This window comes from Delphinus delphis, chromosome 3 (assembly GCF_949987515.2).
Source record: "Delphinus delphis chromosome 3, mDelDel1.2, whole genome shotgun sequence".
NCBI lineage: Eukaryota > Metazoa > Chordata > Mammalia > Artiodactyla > Delphinidae > Delphinus > Delphinus delphis.
Window position 1 is genome coordinate 135,505,175 of NC_082685.1, and position 24,044 is coordinate 135,529,218.

The 24,044-nt window shown below is 34.4% G+C and overlaps 1 protein-coding gene across 1 annotated transcript in view; it reads left to right on the forward strand.

Annotated features, from left to right (window-relative positions):
- HCN1 (hyperpolarization activated cyclic nucleotide gated potassium channel 1) overlaps nt 1-24,044 on the forward strand; it is a 369,251-nt gene that overhangs the window by 187,076 nt on the left and 158,131 nt on the right. Inside the window, exon 3 of the mRNA XM_060007055.1 lies at nt 14,476-14,637. Coding sequence (XP_059863038.1) covers nt 14,476-14,637 — 162 coding nt within the window. The remainder of the gene's footprint in view (nt 1-14,475; nt 14,638-24,044) is intronic.

Here is a 24,044-nt window from a genome sequence, read left to right on the forward strand (position 1 = left end):
CATTTTTAGTATATTTGAGAAGTAGATGTTATTAAAGTGGATGGAGTAGAATATAGGTACACTGTACAATTTTTAAAATACATGTAGTAAAGATTTAAGCATGCTTAAATGCTGATGAGGAAAAAATATAGAGAAGAGTCTGAGAAGGAAGAAAAGGGATAATTAATAAAGCAAGGTCACTGAGCATATAGTAAGATTAAAAAAAAAACAGAAAAAAGAGACATGTCATGCTGTAAGAGCAAGAAGGAGAAAGGATGCAAATGTGTTTCTAAATGACAGTATATTTTCAATAAAATTGGATGTTAAATATTTTCTTGTGATGAAGTGAGCAGGCAAGGTGTGGTAGACTTTGGGAGACCTGAGAAAGTTTGCGAATCAGATATGTGCAGTCTAGGGACATGCCAATCTCATTAAACAGCACTGAAAACCTAGTTGATTTTAAAACTGTGAGCTAGCTGTGCAGTTGTGGGGTTCTCTAGCAGTATATAGAAGCTCATATATAAGAGTGAGCATGTGGACAGTCAGTTAATCTTGAAACAGGATATTACCATGAGAATAGAACAGAGGAGAAGAGAATTGACAATTTTGATAAGATACTTGTTGAAATAATGGATTTTTGTGTCAGACTGCATAATGAAGGAAATGGTGATGAGCAGAGTAGAAAGTGGAAGAAAACAGAACTTTTCAAATACTACTCCTCTCAAACAATTGAAAAAAAAGACAATGAAAAATAAAAACTAGATAGAAAGATGTCATCAGAGAATTAATTTTGCTAATTAAAACCTTGAATAAGGACAAGCTACAATGATGACAATGTCTATATGGATATTGATCATGTAACTGAGATGTGACAAAGGATAACATATTCTGGAATTACTGGTACCAAAATTACAAACAAAATTTGTGTATACATTTATTTCATTACAGGTACATGATAAGAATTCTCTTCAAATCAAAATCTCCATTCTATTACCCACAAAAAAAAGAATTTGGAAAAATATATAATAATCCCAAAGTTTCCATCTAGTAAACTGTGTCACTTATTTCTAAACTGGGAATTCCTTCCCTCCCTCCCTCACTCCCTCCCTCACCCTTCCTTCCTTCCTTCTTTCCTTCCTTCCTTCCTTTTTTCCTCCCTGTTTACTTTCCTTTATTTTGTAAACATGCATTGAGTATTTGCTTTGTGAATGCAGTCCTTGACCTCTAAGGGCTCACAGTCCAGCGAGGACACAAATATATAAACACATAATTATAGTCAAGTGTCAAACACTTTTAAGAGTTATAGACTAGGCCATATGGGAGGAAGCTCTTAATTCATTCCCTGGAGAGGTCAAACAAGTCTTTCCTGAGGAAGGTATGTTTGAGCCAAGTTTTGAAGTGTGAATAAGCTCATCAGTCAGAAAGGGGATAGAAGGAAAGAAATTATACCAGGAGAGAATATTATGTAAATGGATGCAATCATGTTGTGTAAAGGGTACTACTATGGCAAATTTGGTCTGTCTGCGGTATGGAATACCTACAGAGGAAGGGTGAGAGGCGATAGTGAAATGGTAGACAGAGGGCAGATCACAAGGGGCCTTTGGAGTTTGGACATCATGAAGATTCTCTGGATTTCTAACAAAAGTTCAAGCAGCAAACTTCCATGATGAAGTTTGAGTCATAAAATGGTATCTCTGGGGCTTCCCTGGTGGCGCAGTGGTTGAGAGTCCGCCTGCCGATGCAGGGTGACACGGGTTCGTGCCCCGGTCAGGGAAGATCCCACATGCCGCGGAGCAGCTGGGCCCGTGAGCCGTGGCCGCTGAGCCTGCGCATCCGGAGCCTGTGCTCAGCAACGGGAGAGGCCACAGCAGTGAGAGGCCCACGTACTGCAAAAAAAAAAAAAAAAAAAAAAATGGTAGCTCTGTATGCCAAGTAGACTATATTTTCAGAGAAGATGAGACTGGAGTTTGGAGATATGAGGTAATTAATGTTGAAAAAACAATGAGAAACATGAATTAAATCAATTACAACAAAGCCTAACACAATTTTATGAATGGGAGAGGGACTTGACAAAGTGATTCTAAATATATTTTTAAATATGTGCATGAAATACAAACTACTTACAAGGAGAATTATTGAGAGTGGGTAACTTAGAGGCTGAAAAATATGCTACAGAGGTAAACTAATCAATGACTTATTGGTATTTGAATAGATCAACAGCTCATTGGAACAAATCAGTCAGTCCAGAAAGAATATGTAACTATGAATTTGAGTTGTGTAAGTCCTTTTATATTAGGGGTTTACAGAAAGGATACATTATAAAATAAAGATTTCTGATTCCAGAAGATAGATAAGACACATAGGTGGGCCTTCTGTCCCTCTTAAGACTCCAGCACGATTAAACAATCAAAGTGAAAAAGGAATGCATGTATAAAACAGAAGGGAACAAGAACAGGAGACTCTTATCTAGAAGAGAAAGTCCTCAAAGTTTTTAAAAGATTGAAAACCAAAGGGAACAGAACAAGGACTGGCACAAGGAGAGAAAATCACATTCTGGAATATGCTACAGAAGGGTCTTCAAAGGAAGTGAGAGCCAAACTGTGCTGTGAAACCTCTGAGACATTTGGAGTTGGAGTTAGAATGCATAAGGCAGGATGTAATTGAGCCGTAGGGCTAACACAGGAAGGGTGCTTAATTTAAGATCAAATGAAAACTCTGTGAGTCATTACTCATAACCCATCTCTCACCCCCTTACACCCACGAACACACAAAGAATTAGGGCAGTTTTCACTTATCCCCATGTACAATTCCTCTTCTTTTCACTAAAGAAATTAAATTCATAATTGGGGAAAAATACAGTTTCACTAGACAGTGGGAGGAATGGAGTCAAGTCTTCAAATAAAGTGAAGGAAGTGATTTTCAATCTAGAATTCTATACCCAGACAAGCTATTGTTAAAGGAGTAGAAGAGAAAGATGATCTCACCCATGTCCCTACTGCCCTAACCATTTTCCCACCCCAAATAAAGGTATAAACTAAGTATGACTACTACAAGATGTGTTAAAGGAAACAACAATTATGAGAGTTCTGCAGCAGGTCTAGAGAAAAATGAATACTGCTTAAAACAGGTGGGTGGTCTCTGGAGAAAAAAGAGTTTGTGTGTGTGAGTGTGTGGTGAAGGTGATGCCATGAGCACTGAAGAATCCTGAGCCTAACATTGTATTCTGCATAGAGCCATTATTTGATAGGTGGTTTTTTGTTTTTTGTTTTTTTTGCGGTACGCGGGTCTCTCACTGTTGTGGCCTCTCCCGTTGCTGAGCACCTGCTCCGGACGCGCAGGCTCAGGGGCCATGGCTCACGGGCCCAGCCGCTCTGCGGCGTGTGGGATCTTCCCGGACCGGGGCGCGAACCCGCGTTCCCTGCATCGGCAGGCGGACTCTCAACCACTGCTCCACCAGGGAAGCCCGTTAGGTGGGTTTTGGTGATAAGAAAAACTAAATTTATACAAAAATGGCTTACCGCTTTTAAGGGTCCTTCCACATATATCAGTTTATGTACTTCTTATAATAATTCTGATACTTAAGTATTTTCAACACTTTGGTTGGTCTGCCAGATACCGTGATGCACTATTATCTGAACTGATGAAGCATTATAGTGCATGCTTAGTTCTGGAAGGTGTCCAACTAGTATATCTGAAACCATGCCATTTTCCAATAGATCAAATCTTACTCAAATGTTTCTTGGGTCGCTAGCAACTTTTCCAACTCTTGCATATTTTTAAAGTTTTAGTTTCTGGGAATTCTCTGGTTGTCCAGTGGTTAGGACCCTGAGCTTCCACTGCAGGGGGCCCTCGTTCAATCCCTGGTGGGGGAACTAAGATCCCGCAAACCTCATGGCATGGCCAGAAAAACCCCCAAATAATAAAGTTTTAGTTTCTTTTTAGGAGGTTGCAATAATAATATATCTTTCTCACTTATTAGGTTTCATCAAATGTCATAAGGTGATTTATTCACTAAGATTCTTAGTTCTATTTTACTGGCTTCATACCAAAATCATGTATTTAGTGCTTTCTTTCCAAGGCATTTGCCAAGACAGTGAACCAGCACCACTTCCTCTTCCAGAGCATCAATGACACAAATCCACTCAAATAAATTAATATTTCAAATTTGACTGGCTCATCTAGCCAGAGCAGCTAGCTGACATGCCAATGCCTGTTGTAACTCTGATGGCCACTACTAAAAAATTATGAAGAAGCATTTTCATCTTAACAGTTTCTTTCAGAAGTCAGCTTCCCTTTCTCTTGTTTCCCCTGTTGACTTCTGACAATTGGTAGAATGTGCTGGTTGCACATGACCATTCATACATGATGAATGGAGGCTGGGGATGTTGAGAAAGACACTGTGCAATTTATCTAAATATTATGGCCTCTGCCACATTTTATTTTACCATGCATTTATATTATCATTAGTTTTATTATACTTTTAATTATGTGTTTCATCAACAAAGGCGTAGGGAAATTACTTATATAAAATAATGTTTCACCTCTGGTTTCTCTTCCATTTGGCGTGTATGTGGGGGTGTGGGAGTGGGTGTGTGTGCGAGATGTTGGCTTCCTTGTGTGTTTCACTTTTTAAAAATTTGTACTTCTTATTTCTAAAGTAAAGATATTATGGAATTTTATGTGTAGAATGTACTTCAGAGTTCATTTACCCCATTTTCTTTCTTTTAGTTGAAAAGCTAAGGCAAATTTTTAGAAACTGATTAATGCAGAACTTCAATCTTATGGTTTGAAATTATGCATTTCCCCAATAGACAAGTTTTTTAAGTCCTTACATGGCAAAACTTGTGGTTAGTAAGTGTCTTTTGATTTCATCTTAACTTTGGTACTTAACAAAATAATTGCTCAAAGATTTGAAAACTATATATTAGGTGTGAAGCAATTTAATGTTCCATGCAAATGTATATGACAAATTTTAAAGGTTTTTACCATACTACAAACACTACAACTTTCAATATTTTCAGCCAAAAAAATTGGTTGAGATGCGAAACATTTATCATCACTTGTGAATTTAACAAATTACATGAATGTGAGACCAAAAATATTGAAGCAGATTCTTTCTCACAGAATGTATAGAAAATGGAAGATATAACAATATATAATATTATTTTGGGGGTATACTTAAAAATATATTATCAAGAGACCACTAGTGGACAAGTTAATAGAACTTGATTAACTGAAAATTAGTACAAAAATTCTTTCTGGCTGATAAATGAATAGAATGGAAAACTATGTCATATTCTTACTTGATAACTTCAAAGCAATTCAACTTATTGACTATGTAATATCTACAAGATACTATCTATGGGAAAACAATTTACAGAATATATAAAATGAGTTTAAACACCCTCTACTTTATTTGCTTTTATAGTTCAGTTACCAGAGATTGTACACTGAAGTGGTCTCTCTGTTTTAAGAGTGTTCATTTTTTAGATTAATTTTAAAATACAAATTTCTGACTTGAAGTCTCAAAAATAAAATATCTGTTCTTAATAACATTAGGTACATTTCTCTATTTCTTTGTATGGTATATTTTTCAAAAAGGCATAAATTCATGTGATTGATTTTGTATACTGAGGAAATAAACTACATAGTAATAAAAACTAGAATACTTTTTTTTTTTTTTGCGGTACTCGGGCCTCTCACTGTTATGGCCTCTCCCGTTGCGGAGCACAGGCTCTGGACGCGCAGGCTCAGCGGCCATGGCTCACGGGCCCAGCCGCTCTGCGGCATGTGGGATCTTCCCAGACCAGGGCACGAACTTGTGTCCCCTGCATCGGCAGGCGGACTCTCAACCACTGCGCCACCAGGGAAGCCTGACAACGGTCTTAAATTGTTTAATTTAATTACTTTCTTTTCCGTAGTACTAATCCAGTCAACTCTCTTCTTAATAGGACCATTTTCAATATTCATTTGTAATTTTATTTTCCAAATGTGTAAGCTGCTTCTTAAAGTAAATTAAACACATGGGGTTTATGCTTGCTTTTTCGTTTTTCTAGGGCATTGTCCAATAATTAGATGTTCTGTTATACTACACAGTCCTCATATAAGTTAAAAAGATGTACTACTTTTTCCTAAGGAGTTTTAAAAATGTGAAGATTTAGGTATATTCAGTTAACAAAATGTAACCTATCATAAGCATTTTTTATTTCTGACCTATTGCCATTCGTCAGATGACGCTGACTTGAAATTCCAAGGAAAATGAGTGATCTTAGTAGAAATGCTCTATCTCAGTTAGGTACTCATTAACATTGACCCATTTATGCAACTTCACTGTTAGATGAATAACCTCTGTGGGAGAAAAAACATTTTCTGAGCAAAACTCTGTACCACCAGACATTGTGCTTCCCAGTTTTCAAGGTTTGTACTTTTATAGTTTCCACTATAACTGTTTCCTATCATTTCCTACCAGAAATCTTCAAAGAATCCATATTATTTTATCATTTTTCTTATGTTTTCTTCAACACTCGTGGTCTTTGCTTTTTCTCAGGCTACTAAGGCTAACAAAGAGCAATTTTTGCATGAAGAGATGCTTTTTCTAAATGTTTAGTATAAGGAATTAAAATCCTATGTAAAAATATGTATGACTGGAAATGGCTGATATATTTTACAGTATCAAAGTAATGAAACAAATTCCTAAAATCTAGGTGATAGTCAAGATAAATCATAGTTAAGAAACATGACAATTTTTTTACAACTAAAATAGTTAAAAATTTTTTTTATTATATATACATATATGTTTGTTAAAGAACTATATGGGCATGATCAAAATAACACACGCATAGTTAGCTATATATCTTTGACAATCATGATTGATAACTAGTATATTCTATTCCATAACTACACTTCTGTAAGTATGTGGTTGTTATGACCTTATAAGTACTGTTTAGTTTACCGCAGAGTTATGTGATAAAGCATAGCCTTCTCTATAGTTCCAATGATGTAATATCTGTGCCACTTCAAAAAGAATGCTCAAATAGATGCACATTTTTTTTAAAGTTTCATTCCCACATTTCAGGAAATGAAGTCAGCCTTAAATATCTCTACATTCCCCTAATATGTGGGGAGGAGGGAGAAGGAAAGAAGTACAGGGTAACTATGACACATACGTCCTTCAGGAAGTCAGATTTTGTAGCAGGTGGTAATTTGCACATGTAACTGTGAAAAGAAAACCACTTTACCCACTAGGGCAGGCCTGCTCTCTTTCTGTCTCAAAGTTCCAGTGAGGAGAGTTTTTTTGAGAAGCTAAACTGAGAAGAATATAAAGGCAAAAAAATTAGTAAAGTACCTAGGAAGTGAAGATTCTTTTTCAATTTAAAACACTTTGGAGGAAATGAGAAATTTTATTGTTTCTAAATATACAGAGTAAAACTAGTGTAGAAGTTAACAGTTCTGAGGAAAACATAATCTAGTAATTATAGTAATTTGATATTGCCACCATATCCAAGAGGATAAGGGATAAGCAGAAGGCTTGTATTACATGTGTCTTGGTTTTTAAAATTTTATTTTTATATTAATTCATTTTTGCTATACTTTACAAAAGTGTCCACAACTGACAAAGGAGAGAGTTAGTTTTCATCACAGATTGAAGATCTCTGAACTCATTATTTAGGTTCCTGGAGGAGAAAAGAAGATCAGATTAATATCAGAAGACACATCTTTTGATACTAGGAAAAAGCCAGTAAGAAAAGCTGCAGGTATATGTTTGCTGGAAAGCATGAGGGATCAGAGGTGAAGGAACTCAAACATAAGAATGTGTTTCCGGGCTTCTCTGGTGGCGCAGTGGTTGAGAGTCTGCCTGCAGATGCAGGGGACACGGGTTCGTGCCCCGGTCTGGGAAGATCCCACATGCCGCAGAGCGGCTGGGCCCATGAGCCATGGCTGCTGAGCCTGCGCGTCTGGAGCCTGTGCTCTGCAACGGGAGAGGCCACAACAGTGAGAGGCCCACGTACTGCAAAAAAAAAAAAAAAAAAAAAAGAATGTGTTTCCTTTGGAAAAGGTAACATTTTAAGCTGAAACTCAGCAGCATAGACATGGTCTTTGGGGACAGGAGAAGAGAGGAAAAAATATTGGATAGATGGTAAGAGGGAAAATCATAGGTACTAAGAATAGAGAAATGCATAGACCAGAGCTGAGGACTTCAAATAGGTTACTGTTTTTTAAAAGAAATTAGTATACACAATCTACAGTTCCCTATCCAGTAATTTTCATTAGCTCAGGTATAGAAAGTGGCTGTTTTGATTACTCAGAAGTTGACATTTTGCAGAAAAGGGCAGTGGAAAAATACAGAGTCCTTAATAAATGGAGATGTGTGGTGGGTGGGGATTGAGAGGTTGTAAGATGCCAGAAATGAGAGAAAGTTATGGGTGGAATAGCCAAATAGAATGGACACTGAAGAGAAGGAATTTTCCTGTTACAGCTAGACAAATTATTGTCTGAAAGTGGCAAAGGGGATCTCAGAAAATGAGGGCATTGACATCAAAACCTAAGGCTTATGAAGTATGAAAGAATTGAACCAACTCTGTTTGAGAAAGTTACCAGAGAAACTGAGTCTTTGGGAAGTGGACAGGGTGCAGTCATAAGTCTCAGGAAAAGCAGAGAGGAGAGGAAGAATTTTATGATGAGGCTGAGGGTACAAGAGAATTAATCGACAATGTAGGAGGAGTTTTGAAGTGACAATGGAAAGAAGAAACCCTCCAAAAAGCACTCCACAGCAAGAGGATCTAATAATAGGTAGAGGAAGCTAAGGAGTAGATAACTGCATTTTGACTATGGACACAGGCTGATAAAGATTAGAGGCCCAGTTGGTTGACTTTTCGGAAAGTTATGGACTGGCCATTTGAGATCCTAGATAGAGGAGGGACTGATGAAATTAGTCCAATGAGTGCGGTCATTATCAGTGTTCAAAGAGACCACTGTGAAGAATACTCTTCTCTCATACACCAGATGAAACCTTCTGCACTTTACCTAAAGCATGGTAGGATAATCTGGATAGTTTTCAAGGTAAGAATTGCAAAAGGTGCAAAAGGACTCTTAAAATATTTATTTTACTATTGATTCGGACTACTGCATATTGAATTCTGGATATATGTTAGCTATGAAACGGACTAAGTTGCTAAATGTTTGTTTTCTTGTATTCTGTGTCAACATGGCATAGAGACACTCCATCTAAAAGATATATCAAGTTATGCAGGTACAAATACATAAAGATAAACCAAAGAACCTGAACTTATTTTAATACCTTAAAAATAAGAATGTTCTGTGTCAAGAGAGCCATTTCTGACCCATTTGATTTTCTTAATGTTACATCGATAAGAATTCTGAAAGCATGTTTGAAGCCTTCAATCAATACTGAGATCATAGAAGCAGCCTAACCTATAAATGATTCCCATCGGTGAAATCAAAGACTAAGAACAGATCAATATATTCCATGAAAAGCCTTAAATTGACCTTTTTTTTTTTTTTTGGCGGTACGCGGACCTCTCACTGTTGTGGCCTCTCCCGCTGCGGAGCACAGGCTCCGGACGCGCAGGCTCAGCGGCCATGGCTCAAGGGCCCAGCCGCTCCGCGGCATGTGGGATCTTCCCTGACTGGGGCACGAACCCATGTCCCCTGCATCGGCAGGCGGACTCTCAACCACTGCGCCACCAGGGAAGCCCAAACTGACCATTTTTTGGTTAAGTAAAACATAGTAAACCAAATAGTTAAGGATTGGTTAAGTCTCACCGATTTCATAGGTGGGTTATTAGATTGAGAGACCCCTGAATCCAGCTTATCAAGAATGAGTGTGGAAGCATTTTGGAATCAGTCACTCTGCTAATTTATGGATATCTCCATATAACACAGTTAGGGATTCGACCTTTTAAGAACAGGATAGTTTATACATTGCTCCTGGGAGAAATATCACAAAAAATTATACTTATGGTGAACAAATATGCAAATATTAGGGCAGGATTTGGGATTCGGAATCAAATTATCTTACTCAGATAATTCTTCCAGCAATTCTATCTGGAGTTATTAGACTCCATCTGGGCAGAATTCTAGAACTATAATATTATAAAAGTAATTCAATGAGTATCTGTGACCAGCTCTTTCCTCTCCTTGAAGTCATATGAAAAACACAATGTTCTGAGCTGGGCGAATGTAAAGCACAGTGCCTTCCACTGACATATTTTGTAGTCTAGTTTTGGTGAAAATAAAATTAAAGCGCTACCTTTCAAACTTATTTTAATTATTTTTTTTCTGTTGACTCTTGTAAGTACCACTTAAAACATATTGCTGGTGGGTCAGAATGGTCTGCCTTTCTGTTACCCACACTCTGAGCATGCAAATCAGGTTTCAAGTACAGATTACTTGGAAGGTAGAAAATAATGAAGTTGTTTTTCTTTTTTAAATTCCTTGGTTTAAAACACAAAAGCGAAAACTTTCCACTCTTAAGATCATAAAATGTTACTTTTGCTGTTATTGTTAACCCCCTGCAACAGTCTCATTCATTCATTTAATAATTTACTTAACAATTTACAATTGATTTAACAATTAATAACTACAATTCATTGAACAATTTGAGTGTCATCTACAGTGCTGTTTTTGAGTTGTCAGGTTTGCATGCAGGAGCGCTAAGATAATAGATTTAGATAGGAATTTATCACTTTAGGATTTCTACCTCATAGATGGAAAAAAGCTGAAAATATTAATTAATTAATCAATGATGTTGGCCACTTGATCAGGAAGTTGAGTAAAGTTGCCCTGAGACTTATCTTACAAGCTACCCTTAGACAATAAGAAGTTATGGCCTTGCTTAAAGTAGACCAGATGTTTCCTTTTTTGGTTAGCGTGACTATCTGCAGATGTATGTGCTCCATAAGGAAGCAGGCTTCTCATTCCAAATCTTCCATGAGCAAGGTTTTACCAGGGCCATTAATAATCTACCATATGATTCAACTATCCCATTTCTGGGTATTTATCCAAAGAATACAAGAACACTAATTTTGAAAAGATATATGCACCCCTATATTCAAGCTGTATTATTTACAATAGCCAAGACGTGGAAACAGCCTAAGTGACCATCCATGGATGAATGGATAAAAAAGATGTGGTATACAAATACAGAGGAATACTGCTCAGCTGTAAGAAAGTTGGGATCTTACCATTTGCAGCAACATGGATGGACCTTGAGGATATTATGCTAAGTGAAGTAGGTCAGATGAAGCAAGATTAATGCCATATGATTTTACTCCTATGTGGAATATAAAAAATAAATAAACAAAAAAGAAACAAAATAAATGAAGAAACCAAATCAAACAAAACAAACACTTAGATACAGAGAACAGAGTAGTGGTAACCGGAGGGGAAACAGCATGGGGTGGACAAAATGGGTAAAGGGGGTCGACTTTATGGTGATGGATGGAAACCAAATTTTTGGTGGTAAGCATGCTGTAGTGTATACAGAAGTAGAAATATAATGTTGTAAACATGAAACTTATATAATATTACAAGCCAATGTTATCTCAATTAAAAAATAATAAATATTAAATAAATGAATGAATAAATAAATATCTCAGCAACTGGTCATATGTGAAGCTTATGCCTTCCAGGGTGTATTAATTATAAGAGCTCAACAGACAATCAAATCGGGCCCAAGCAACTACACACATTTATGTATGCATCAAAAGTAATACTATATACACTATGTTGTCCTTTTGTCAGGTAGATAAATCAGGATGGAGCTACATGGATTTGACTATTTGTAATTAGCTTTTGATATTAACCAGTGTCAAAATAGCCAACTTGCTGTGCCTCTTCCAATGTTAGATTTTGGAATAGCTCCAGAAAGTGAGATCACTTTTGAACACATAATGTTAAAGGCCCAAAAGGGAGACCGTTTATGAAATTAATTATGTGAGCACTCTACAGTAGAGTTAGTATATAAATCTAGCATGAGTATAGTATACTAACATTGTGAAGTTAGGAATAGAAATGGGGTAGAGGTTAGGCTTAATTCTAGGGATTATCCTGTACAATAGGGGTTCAGTAATCACATGGAAGCAAAACAAAAAAATTGTGTTTCTAATATATTATGAAAGGCCTTATAACCCCATTAACGTCCTTTATGAAAATAGTCGTTCTGTTTCTCTGGAAAACAATTTAGAAATAACAGGGTTTTATTAAAGGAATTGGTGAATAACTGTTAGAATATGTTATCTTATTTCAGTAAATAATCACTTAAGACCTTACAAAAAGAATCTAACTCCTGATAAAGAAAGAAGAAAATCCATAAAAGTCAGCTATACTGAGAACGGGCCCTAATTCTCTGTAACATCCCAAACTTCATTCTAAAATCTTATAGTTGAATGCCGGTTGCTGCCCATATTTTATAGTTTAGAGATAATTGGCAGACAGTTTCAGATATTGTTTATTTTAGATAATAAGGTTGAAAGGAGATTAGTTTCTTGTTTGATCCAGAAGTTTATGTTCTTCAGTTTTACCCTATTTCTCAACTATGTAACACTTACCCAAAAGACATGTTGTTCAATATGTCCATTTTGTCAGGAAATGCTTAGATATAAATATAGAATTCTATTACTAAACAAAAAAATGAAATCCATGGTGATTTTCTTTCCCTACTTTAGTAGTAAAAAACTTTTTTATTGTATTTTACTGTTACTTTTAATGAAAAGTTATTGATAAAAATGTTGGTACTATTTTATTTTCAAATTCAGTGACCAAGAAATATCAGAGGAAAGAACATTAAAAGGACTTTTCTTTGGGTTTGCCAAACACAAAACCAAATTAAAAAATATGTACAACTGATTGACTTTGCTGTAACCTGAAACTTAATACAACATTGTAAATCAACTATACTCCAATAAAAATTTTAAAAAATATAAAACAAGACTTGAAAGTCACAAAAAATAAAATAAAATATTTTACAGGAAATAAAATTCTTAATGCTTTAAAATAAATTGCTACTCATATAAGCTGTCTGATATCAAAATACGTGATCTGCTGACTTTAAAATCCAGGATCCCAATCTTACTTTAAAAAAAATTCAGAACAGTGTGTACATTCCCACAAAGAAGGATTTTTTTTTTTTTGCTCACTCTGATTACTGTGTCATAAAGGAAGATTATTTAAAGAAAGAATTAATGGCTAATAGAAATATATCAAAGTGAAAAACAATTAAAGATAGATTTGCTGATTTTATAAAAGCAAAACGCAGCTGTGCTGTCATGTTACCTCTACACACTTCAGTATGCATTTCTTAAGAATTATAGAAGTTTCCTTACCAAGATATAGTTTCTAAATCAAAGTATTAAATTTGCGAGTTTTTTTCCTGTTTCTCAGTTAATTTCTCAATACATGGTGTCCTCATTACTTCAAAAATAGACCATTCTTTTGGTGAATTATACAAAATGTGATCCTAAGTATCTCAAGGTGTCGTTTCTTTGTGTATTTATACATATTTATTAATTTTATTAACTCAGTAGCCCTTTAACAATTATACATCAGCTCCCAAGTGGATTTTGTTATTCTAGACTAGGTGAAATATAAGCAGAAACCGTATTAGCAATGGAAGAGTGATATAACACATGAGCTACTAAAGAAAGGATTCAGGTTCTGAATGAGAAGTTATAAATATAAGGCTCTGTGTAAGTTTCCACTTGTAAAATTCTGATGGAGAATGTTCATTTGTCATAATTTTTTGTGCTTTCTGAAATAATCTAACCTATCATAATGGATGTTGTGAAAATACAAATAAAGTTTCACAGGAAAGGGAAACCTGTAGCATACAGATAATACAATGGACATAACAATTTTAATTTTTAAAATGTGCTGCCCGGTTGTTTTTTAACCATTCAGAGAACTTTTATCTCAAAAGCCACTATTCACGTTCAATCTGCACAATAAAAGAAGTAGCTCTAACTCATATAGCTATAAAGTTAACTGCAGTTAATTGTCAATCTTCCTTTATGTTTTGCAATTAAACTACTCTTGCTAATGGTTTTCAGTCCCTGGGTTATTTTTTTGGTTCTCAACAAATCTGTTAACAAGGAATGAGAAGCAGAGAAGCGTGTGCCCATCATTTGTCAAATTTGCTAACTTCTTTTAAAGCACCTTTGCTAAAATGCTTGGAAGGACAGTAAGTGAAAAACTACTGGCAAAACCAATGTTCTTTAAAACATGACTCATCGATTTAATGTATTCATGTCACCTCTGTTCCTCATGGAGAACCCACAGTTGGTTGTAATACTCATAGAGTGCCAGACCTCAATGTAAGGATAAAGACATGCAATCTCTGTTTCTATTTGTAAAAGTTCTTTCTGTATTTTTATTAAATTGATACTTGCACTATATAATGTCAATGTCTACTGACATTGGTAGTATTCTTGACTTTTAAAAATTTGATTATAAGAATTGATTTTATATTTTGGTCAACAGATTTTCCACATGACATATGATCTCGCCAGCGCTGTGGTGAGAATTTTTAACCTCATCGGCATGATGCTGCTCCTGTGCCACTGGGATGGCTGTCTTCAGTTCTTGGTACCACTGCTGCAGGACTTTCCACCAGATTGCTGGGTGTCTCTAAATGAGATGGTTGTAAGTAATTCGTATTATTTTACACTGTGTTTTTTACGTTTTGCCAACAAGTTCTAAATATTTATGTTAGAATGATCTAATTAGCCTCATAAATGGTGAGAGAAAACTTAATTTTGCTTCTATGGATATAAAATCAGACGTTTCTGTTTCTAGAGCTAAAGTTTATTTACATGAAATGTTCCAGGGGGATGTATATGTTACAGCCTCTATTTTTTAGATATCTTACTCTGTGTATATTGAGACATTTTATTTCAAACGTACACACACATATAGTCATAGTATTGTACAACATTCTTTTAAAAATGCCTACTGCTCAGAATAACTTCTTTCTTTCAACATGATTTTAGCATTTACTGTGTTCAAGACATGCAATTCTAGGCATTGTAAACATGCAGACATGTTTCATCAATGTAAATGCAAATGAGATATGTATGACATGCAATGATATTTCAGCTAGTACTTCCTTCTAGTGAAAACATCATGGGAAAGATAGCCTTTAAACTTTACCATAGAAGACATGTAAATATAAAAATGTCTGTGAAATAGAAATTTGATTTACATAGTTAAGTGTACTTATATTCACATTTAATTTTAAGAGCATTCATTTTGGTATACATAGTGCAACACTCACAAAGGAATGAAACAATTGTGAATTTTTTTTTTAATTAATTATTTATTTATTTTTGGCTGTGTTGGGTCTTCGTTTCTGTGCGAGGGCTTTCTCTAGTTGCGGCGAGCAGGGGCCACTCTTCATCACGGTGCGTGGGCCTCTCACTGTCGCGGCCTCTCTTGTTGCGGAGCACAAGCTCCAGACACACAGGCTCAGTAGTTGTGGCTCACGGGCCTAGTTGCTCCGCGGCATGTAGGATCCTCACAGACCAGGTCTCGAACCCGTGTCCCCTGCATTGGCAGGCAGATTCTCAACCACTGTGCCACCAGGGAGGCCCGTGAATATTTTTAATATATATATTCACAGATATTTGTTCTCTCTTTAAGTTCTCATATTTTCTTCTTGCATTACATTTTAATTACCTTATATTTAATAAAACGTTATTTAAGTTAACTGCACATCAGAATAGCCTTCTCTTATGTTTCACATTTTATAGGTGGTAAATTTTATGAGACTTTCACAGAATTTTAACTTTGGCATAAATCGAACACCCTCTTCTTTTCCGGACTGTTCTATTATTAATTTCATAGATTGTTATTGTAAAAATGACATAGACATCTTAAGAATATACATTTTTGTCTCCTAACCAATGAAGCTCAGGCTTTGTGTTTGAAGGCAAGAGGGGTTACAGCACATGTTGAGAAGAATGTCTTGTTTTCTCCCTTTTGTCTCTTCTTGCCTACGTATTTTTCTCCCTTCCTCCCTCCCTCCTTTCCTCCATTCTTTATTCCTTTCACTCCTTTCTTTGAGGCCCAGTATTCACCTGGATCTCTCCTTCATTTCATTCATATCTGCTTAAATGTCACTGCCTCACAGAAGCCTTCCCTAACCACCCTAATATATTACCCAATTTGTTTATATTTTATCTTAAAAGAATTTAGCAACACACACGCACATGGGCATGCACACACACACACTTATTTGTTATTTATATTTTTCTGTGTTCCCCACACCAGAGCATAAGTGCCATTCAGTCAAAGAATTTGTCTGGATTTTGTTCTATACTTTATCTCCACTGCCTACAACAGTGCCAAACATAGTAATTTGTTGTAACCTAGTCACTTATCATCAAAAGTTTGAGAAATGTTCTTTATGGAACTTTCTGTATCTAAAAAACAAACCAAGGAGTTTGATGAACTCGCTTTTCAAATCTGTGTAGTCTCATTGATTATAGATCTGTCACTTTTCTTATCACTGAAGAAGCAAACATAAAGACAGTACTAAGATATTTGGGGATGAGGAAAAAACAACGGCTCTTATAAACTCACGGCTGACTGAGTGAATAGTTATAAAAAACACTAACACCGCTGCCAAAAGATGATTCATCATTGGCACCAACTAATATTTAAGTTTGCAAATAATTATTATTTTAAATTTTCTCTATGTATCTTTTAAAAAATAGCAATTGTCATTATTGAAAGAGTAAAGGAATTGTTATTAGGTATCCATAAATGGCATATAATTGTATAATTATAATATTAGGAAATATACTAGTTAATATGTGTAGTGGTAAACACATTTAATGAAGAAAAATTTTAATGTCTTGCTCATTTTTCTTTAAATGCCTGTATATGTGCCCATTTGTGTCTGTGTTTGTTTTTAATCTAACATAGTAAAACTTTTGCTATATTCTGATGTTGAACAAAATACCTTTCCTGAATTTGCAATTTGCTTCTTGGGTTTTTTTCTTTTTGGCTGCAGTTTTACTTAGGAAATTGGCTCCCATTTTCTTTCACATTTATTTAATATTATTTCCACGTCTAACTCTAACGTAGAGCGTAGGAAAGAGTTAAGTCTTACATTCAACTATAAGGACCAGAAATTCTTCTATATTGTGAGTATTAGTGATATGAAGGAGATAATAACCATAAAAAAGACAATTTTTAATCAATAGAGAATCTCAATAGTATCTTTTGACCTTGAAGGTATTATTTTCTATCCTAAAGTTATTGAGTTCTCAAAAAACTTCCATCCATCACAACAAAACAGAGAAAAGTGTATTTATATACAAAGAGGGTTATAAAGGAGAAATGAAAATCCAATATAAGAAAAAAGCACTCTATATTTACATATCATGCTTACTGTATACAAACCCCAGTGCTCTGAGAAAGGCTATCTTATTTGGTCCTCACAGCAGAAAAATGAGGTATGCACTATTTTCCTCCATTTTGCAGTTCAGAAAACTGAGATTTTTAGAGGTTAAACTAATTGTTCAGTGTCACACATGTAGTAGATTATAGAATCAAGATTAGAATGCATATCTATCTGACTCTATAATTTCTGTTCTAAACTACATTAGAATACCTTATGTTGCACAGATTATAGAAAACAGTTTAAAAAAGTAGTTACAAAAAAAGAAACTTGTAGTCACAGCACACCAATTATAGTAAAAAGTCACTTGAAAATCAGCATTTGAGCTTTGATACTAAAAAGTGGCAAGACTGATATGAGACGTAGATGTAGAAAAAGAAAATCATATTGGGAAGGCCAAAACTGGGAAGCCAGATCAGGGTGGATGCAGGACATGATTGATGCTAGTCATTTTGGGGTCTGGGCTTGACAATTGTGCTTTAACATTTGACATTGGTACTAAATGATTTAAGATAATGATTAGGTAGAGTGTGCAGCGAATTCCTTATGCCTTCCTTCTTTTCCATATCATGCTCTTAAATGATTTATATTTTTAAGTACTATTTTGAATCCTCCTTAACCATTTTTGCATTTATATCTATATTCTTATTTTCATATATATATTTTTTAAATCTTTCTTAAACACATTTGCATGTATATCTATACCCTTATCTCTCTATATATTTAAATGCTCCTTAATGATGTTTACATTTGTATTTATATCCTTATCTACATTTATACATTACTAGCTAGTTATCCATATATGCCCTAAGATGACAAATTCAGAGGCATTGCCATAACTGTACCATATCACTAACTGGTAATTTGTTCAATATATTTATTGTTATATTAACTATTTCTAATCTGCATTTTATTCCATAGACGTAAGCCCAATTCTTCTTAGCTAATTCCTTTCCAGTCCTTATAAATTCCACTAAAATAATTGCTTAAGTAATGTTTTTTAAAAAGTCAGTCACTCCATTTATATATGACTGATTCATTTTGCTGTGCAGTAGAAGCTAACACAACATTGTAAAGCAACTATACTTCAATAAAACTTAATTTAAAAAAAGTCAATCACTAACCATGGTGGGCTACTTGAACTGAAGAGGTAAGAGATACTGACTTGCAAAATGCAACCTGAATAGGAATTAATCTTGCTATGCATTTGTAATATTTGCTTTTGTTTCATTCAAGAAATGTTTGAATTATAGATTTCTGTCTGAATGAAAATCTTGGATTTGCCAGATAATTAATGTTTAACAAGATTAATTTTGAAAATCTTGTCATTCCCATGATATTTTGTGACTGTGTTTTAGGTGTATCACACACACTAAAATTGTAACATTTGATAATTAAAGGGATCAGAGGCAATGGGTTTTTGGTCTGAATTATAAAATATTATAAAATACTCATTTGAGAATCTAACTAAGAAAATAAAAAATACAGTGCATCTGAACTTGCATATTAATCTTGACATAATTTAGGGAATGACTTTACAGAATAAAGAAGGATTTGCAGCTAAATAATACATTCCTAGAGCAATGCATCTCTAATTGAAATCTTCAGGTTTCCTGTCAAGGAGTCTACAGCGTTTCTCCCAGCAATCTGGTAAATATATGGATACATGTTGGCAATAGCTTGAAATGTTTCAATGTAAGCATATTATGAATTTAGTATCAACCTAAATACAGCATCTGAATTTACCTTTGTGGTTGAAGTGCATTGTGCCATGAGGTGCTATATAAAATAATTCTGGCATATAGGTTTAATAAATACATCATCCATTTATACCAAATGAAGGCTTAATAACATGATATTAGATGTACAAATTTTTCACCATAGGCAAAATGGAGAAATAGGTTTGAAAACTAAGTCATTCATTACATAGTACATAATTTGTGTGTTAAACTACATACTCTAGGAAAACTAGTTCTATAATAATCATCACTATATTTACCTTGTATACAACTATTTGGTTTCAGCAAACAAAACAAAACAAAACATCATCCATCACAATAAATTTAAATTGAGATGTGTTTATTAATTTATTTTTGTTAATATTTTGTTTGTAAATTTATGTCTGTTTCAGCTTTACAAGAACTATAAGGATAAGAAACATATCTAGTTTTATAGTTGTGTTTATTTGAGTAATATCATCCTCAAAATGATTTAAGCCAACTCAAACATCATTCCTTATAATGTTTTATTTTCTTGTTATTTGAGGGAATCTATGCATTATTTCATCTTGAGAGATGCCATTCTAGAGGTCAAGCAATGTGCCTTATAAGTATCTGCGTACCCCACATGTCCTGTACCACTCTTGCACATATTACTAAATAAATATTAATTATTTATAACAGAATGGGTAATTAACAGCAGCATTTGAAAATTATGTGTAAAGGAGTTATTCTATTATGCATTTAAAATGTTGTTCCTTGGATAATTTGTGTTATAGTAATGTGTACATCAAATGATTTCTTCAAAGATATGTAATCACTTGACCAACTTGTGGGCAATATAACATACTCAAAATTCATGAAATCCAAATCAATGAGCTTCTCGAGCCTTTCATTTCTATATAAATAACAATATTTTTCAGCAAAACGTTAAGATGTATGAACAATACTAACTAAGACTATCAGAGGAAAAAAAAAGATATAAAATGTCTGGAAGAGTCTAATTAATAAAACCTATGTGGAGAAAATAAGAGATTTGATTGAAAAATCTAGATTACTGTGCAATTTTATTTTCATTTGAGGCAATGTGTCAGGGACACTTACTAATAACCAAGAGGCCACACACTATGCACATTTTCTAGCTCCCTTCCAGTTGGATGGGGCCCTGTGATAGTGATGGTCAGTGGGCTCTGAGTGACAGTATCATATTTTACTTGTAAGTCTAAGCAGTGAAGAGCTGCTATGCAGTCCTCCAGTTATCTTTTTCCTCTCCAGAGGCATGTCTTTTAATGTGTAAACCACAACATAATATAGCTTATCTTGGCTCTCCTAGACAGCAGAATAGAGAGGGAAAAAAGCTGGCAGAATTGAATTTATAGAGACACATTCCAGAATTGCGTCTACCCCTGCAACCTCTGTGATTTTAGGCAAATCGATTAACTTTACTGTACTTCAGCTATGAAATGAGGGTATATTATTTACTCTTTCACTTAAGCAATCTTATTGAGTACCTGCTTTGTGCCAGGCATTGTTGTAGGCGCTGAACAAGCAGTAGAGAATGACACAAAGTCCCTGCCGTCAGAGTGCTTACATTCTAAAGAGCTTTTGTTCATAGTACTTCTTCCTAGGTGTGAAAACTATACAGAGATTAGATAATTAGATTTCCTAATCTAAATGAATAGAAAATTATATACAAAATTATGTACAAAAGTCATTAATATAAATTTGAATTGTGGCCTCTGTAATGTATGCACTGCCCAAAGAGCAAGGAGACAAGTGCTAAGGAAGTATTGCCCTCTTTCTGCTTGCCAGGACAGGTACACTTGAAAATGTGGCCATTCTTCCAATTTTTCCCTCCCTAATTTAGCCACCCAGAGAGTGCTTTTTTTTTTTTTTTTTTTTAAACTCACATAACAGTGTGCTAGTGGCAGCCTTATGTGGATTGAGATTAAAGACTATAGGGGGTATAAACCAAGGGGTGTGGAGACACAAAATAGGGAGACTTGTATTTCCATTACTGTCAACTGGTTTTCGATCAGGAACCTTCGACAAAGAGTGGGGATTGAGACTCCAGTCACTTTTAGCTCAAAAACTGTAATAGTCAAAATAAACATGTGCTGGGGGGCTAGAGTAAAAAGAACTGTTTATTGGTTTTAAGTGAATGATTTGGAAAAAAAAAGGAATACCTATTATTCATATGCAATTCCCCATATACAAGTAGAATACTGAAATTTAGGATGACTATATTATTATCTATTGATATTCTAGCAAATGCATAAAGATAAAATTAAAATAGATTCACTTTTTGTTTTACAAAGCCCATAAACTAATTAGATAATGACTGATTGAAATAATACAACTGAGATAATATAATTAAGACATGAAACTAGATATCTCTTAATTAAAAATGTATTTCTCCTCTCTTGAGGTCTAGCAATGTATTTCAGATTTGAATTCTATACATTATAAATTATAGTATTATATTACTGATTTTTTTTTCTAAGTACAATGTGTTGCCTTAACAGAATGTTTTAAAGCCCTAACAAGATGTAATTAATTTGCTGACAAGTCACTATGTAGCTTTACTGAGAAAAAAAGTGCATTCATAGCTCTGATGAGTTATAATAACAAAGTAGGTCAGCAGACTGCTGAGTGCTGTGATTCTCCTTTGTTGTCCTGTTTCTGCCTATTAGGAAAGCCAGCCTGGTGACTCTTCTCTATTAGATAGAAACACAACCTCTTCACAAAAGTGAAACAATTCACATGGTGTCTTCTTCCTTGTCAGACATGTATTCTTTTAGGGGAATCAACATATGGAAATAAATCATAATCTGACATTTTGTTTTCAAATGAAATGTACATTTCAGAAAACCTCTAACATGAATTATAGTTCCATAATAGAGAAGGATAAAGGATATTACTTAAATTATATATTAGCTATGACTATAGTAAGATGCTTCAGTGATAACAAGACCAATCCATAAGTTCTAAAATTAGTTTTCTTATATAGACTAGCTTTCAAATTTTAAGCAACCAATGGCTAGACCAAGCTCCGTTCATGACATTACTTTATCTAACAAGTGGCACCAACTAAAATTGGAAAAGAAACAAAATATCTTACAGTTCAATATTTCCGCCAGGAAGATTAATTTACTAGACTTTGCTCTCCATCTCCATATAATATATATGAATATTGTGGCGACTTTCACTGATGTAATATAATGGTACATGTAACACATTATTGTGTCTATTCTAAATAAAAGGAAAGCACATTCATTCCCATTTTGCAAATGAATAGTCTGACCCAGAGAATTGTTATTAGATTTACATAAAGCCAGAAGCAGACAGTATGGGAACTGATGATGAAATCAATTTTTTCCCCTGAATTAATGCTGAACCTACCATAGCATTTTACTTCATGCGCCCCAAAGACCTTCATCCATTATAAATTGTCAATTCATGTTTACAGAAAACAACTATAAATTGATTGTACCAGTGTAAGAACTTGGAATATATATGAAAATATTTGAAAAACTCATTGCGTTTTGTATGTGTATGTTCGTTTTTAAGGTTTCTCGTTTTACTACTTTCATAAAACTGAAAATCTGGCAAAGAAAAGATATTTTAACTTCCCATTTATTCTGAATTTCTCATTTACTTAGGTATCACATGACATGAAGAAAGCCACGAAATAAGTGAGGGATATAAGAAAACAACAGTGGGAACATTATCTGAATCTTAGCATAAACATTTTCATAGTCCCATTATATACTCCATTATTTCTGAGTAGTTTTTAAAGATGCAATATATTCTGGAAATGAGTAATCACTATGAAAAATTGAATTTGGCTTGTGAACCTTTATTTTATTTCCGTTATTTTATATATATATTTACAATGTGCCAAATAGTATAGGCAATTTATCAAATAAGATATTAAGAATATGTACTAGAATCATTGGCTGGCCTTCTTTATGCTTTGAGAATATAGAGATGGGTACAGTGTGACCAGCATTTAAATACTCTTCTAGTATTACCAGCCAGGTGCCTCAGAAACATAGCTCTACCTAAGGAAGAGTTAATTAGCACCTGATTCTGCTGTACAACCTGCTGACTCATTCCATGCCTAGAGTTGTGAGCACATTCATCTGTGGACTGTAACCGTTTATTCTAATTGTATAAGCTTGATAATGATGAAAAAATCACATAGGAAAATTGAGAATTAACCACCACCACATCTTTGTAATTTATAAAAAGATATATAACAGTGAACCCCCATATAGTCTCTATACTCCAATAGCATCTTCCAGGGCATATCATAAAGCCAACAAAATTTTTCTCTAAATGTATTCTAATGATAGAAATAAATATTAATTGTAGTATCTATTTACAGTATCCACCAAAGCAATTGAGTTACATACACAAAGCATTTTGAGCTAGCCTTTGTGGTCAATGAGGTAATCTAAGATCATGATTCCTGCATGTTTGGAAAGGCCTTCCAGTATAAAAATTAAAAAAAAAAATTCTTTAATTTCAGTTGTATTAAAATGAGGACATTATTCAGTTTGACCATTTCAGTTAGGAGTAAATAAACTATGTTTTTATCCTTTAGGTGATTTTTTTTTAAATGTATTTTTTCTAAGGTAAGCTATTGATTCATATTTTTAAAAAATATTTAGTTAAATAAAATTATAACATGATTGGGAAAAATACCATTTCAGGCAGTACCCATTACTAGCTCTCCACTACTCCCAAACTAAAACTAAAGCATTAATGCTCTATTAAATCATTACATTCTGTCTCGCACTTTTGTAATTCTGCTCTCAACTAGGTTATCAATTATTAAGGAAGAAGAAAAAAACAGAAATTTGGCATACGCATGTAATCAGTAAATCAAATTAAAGTTTGTATTATTCTGTAACAATTATACA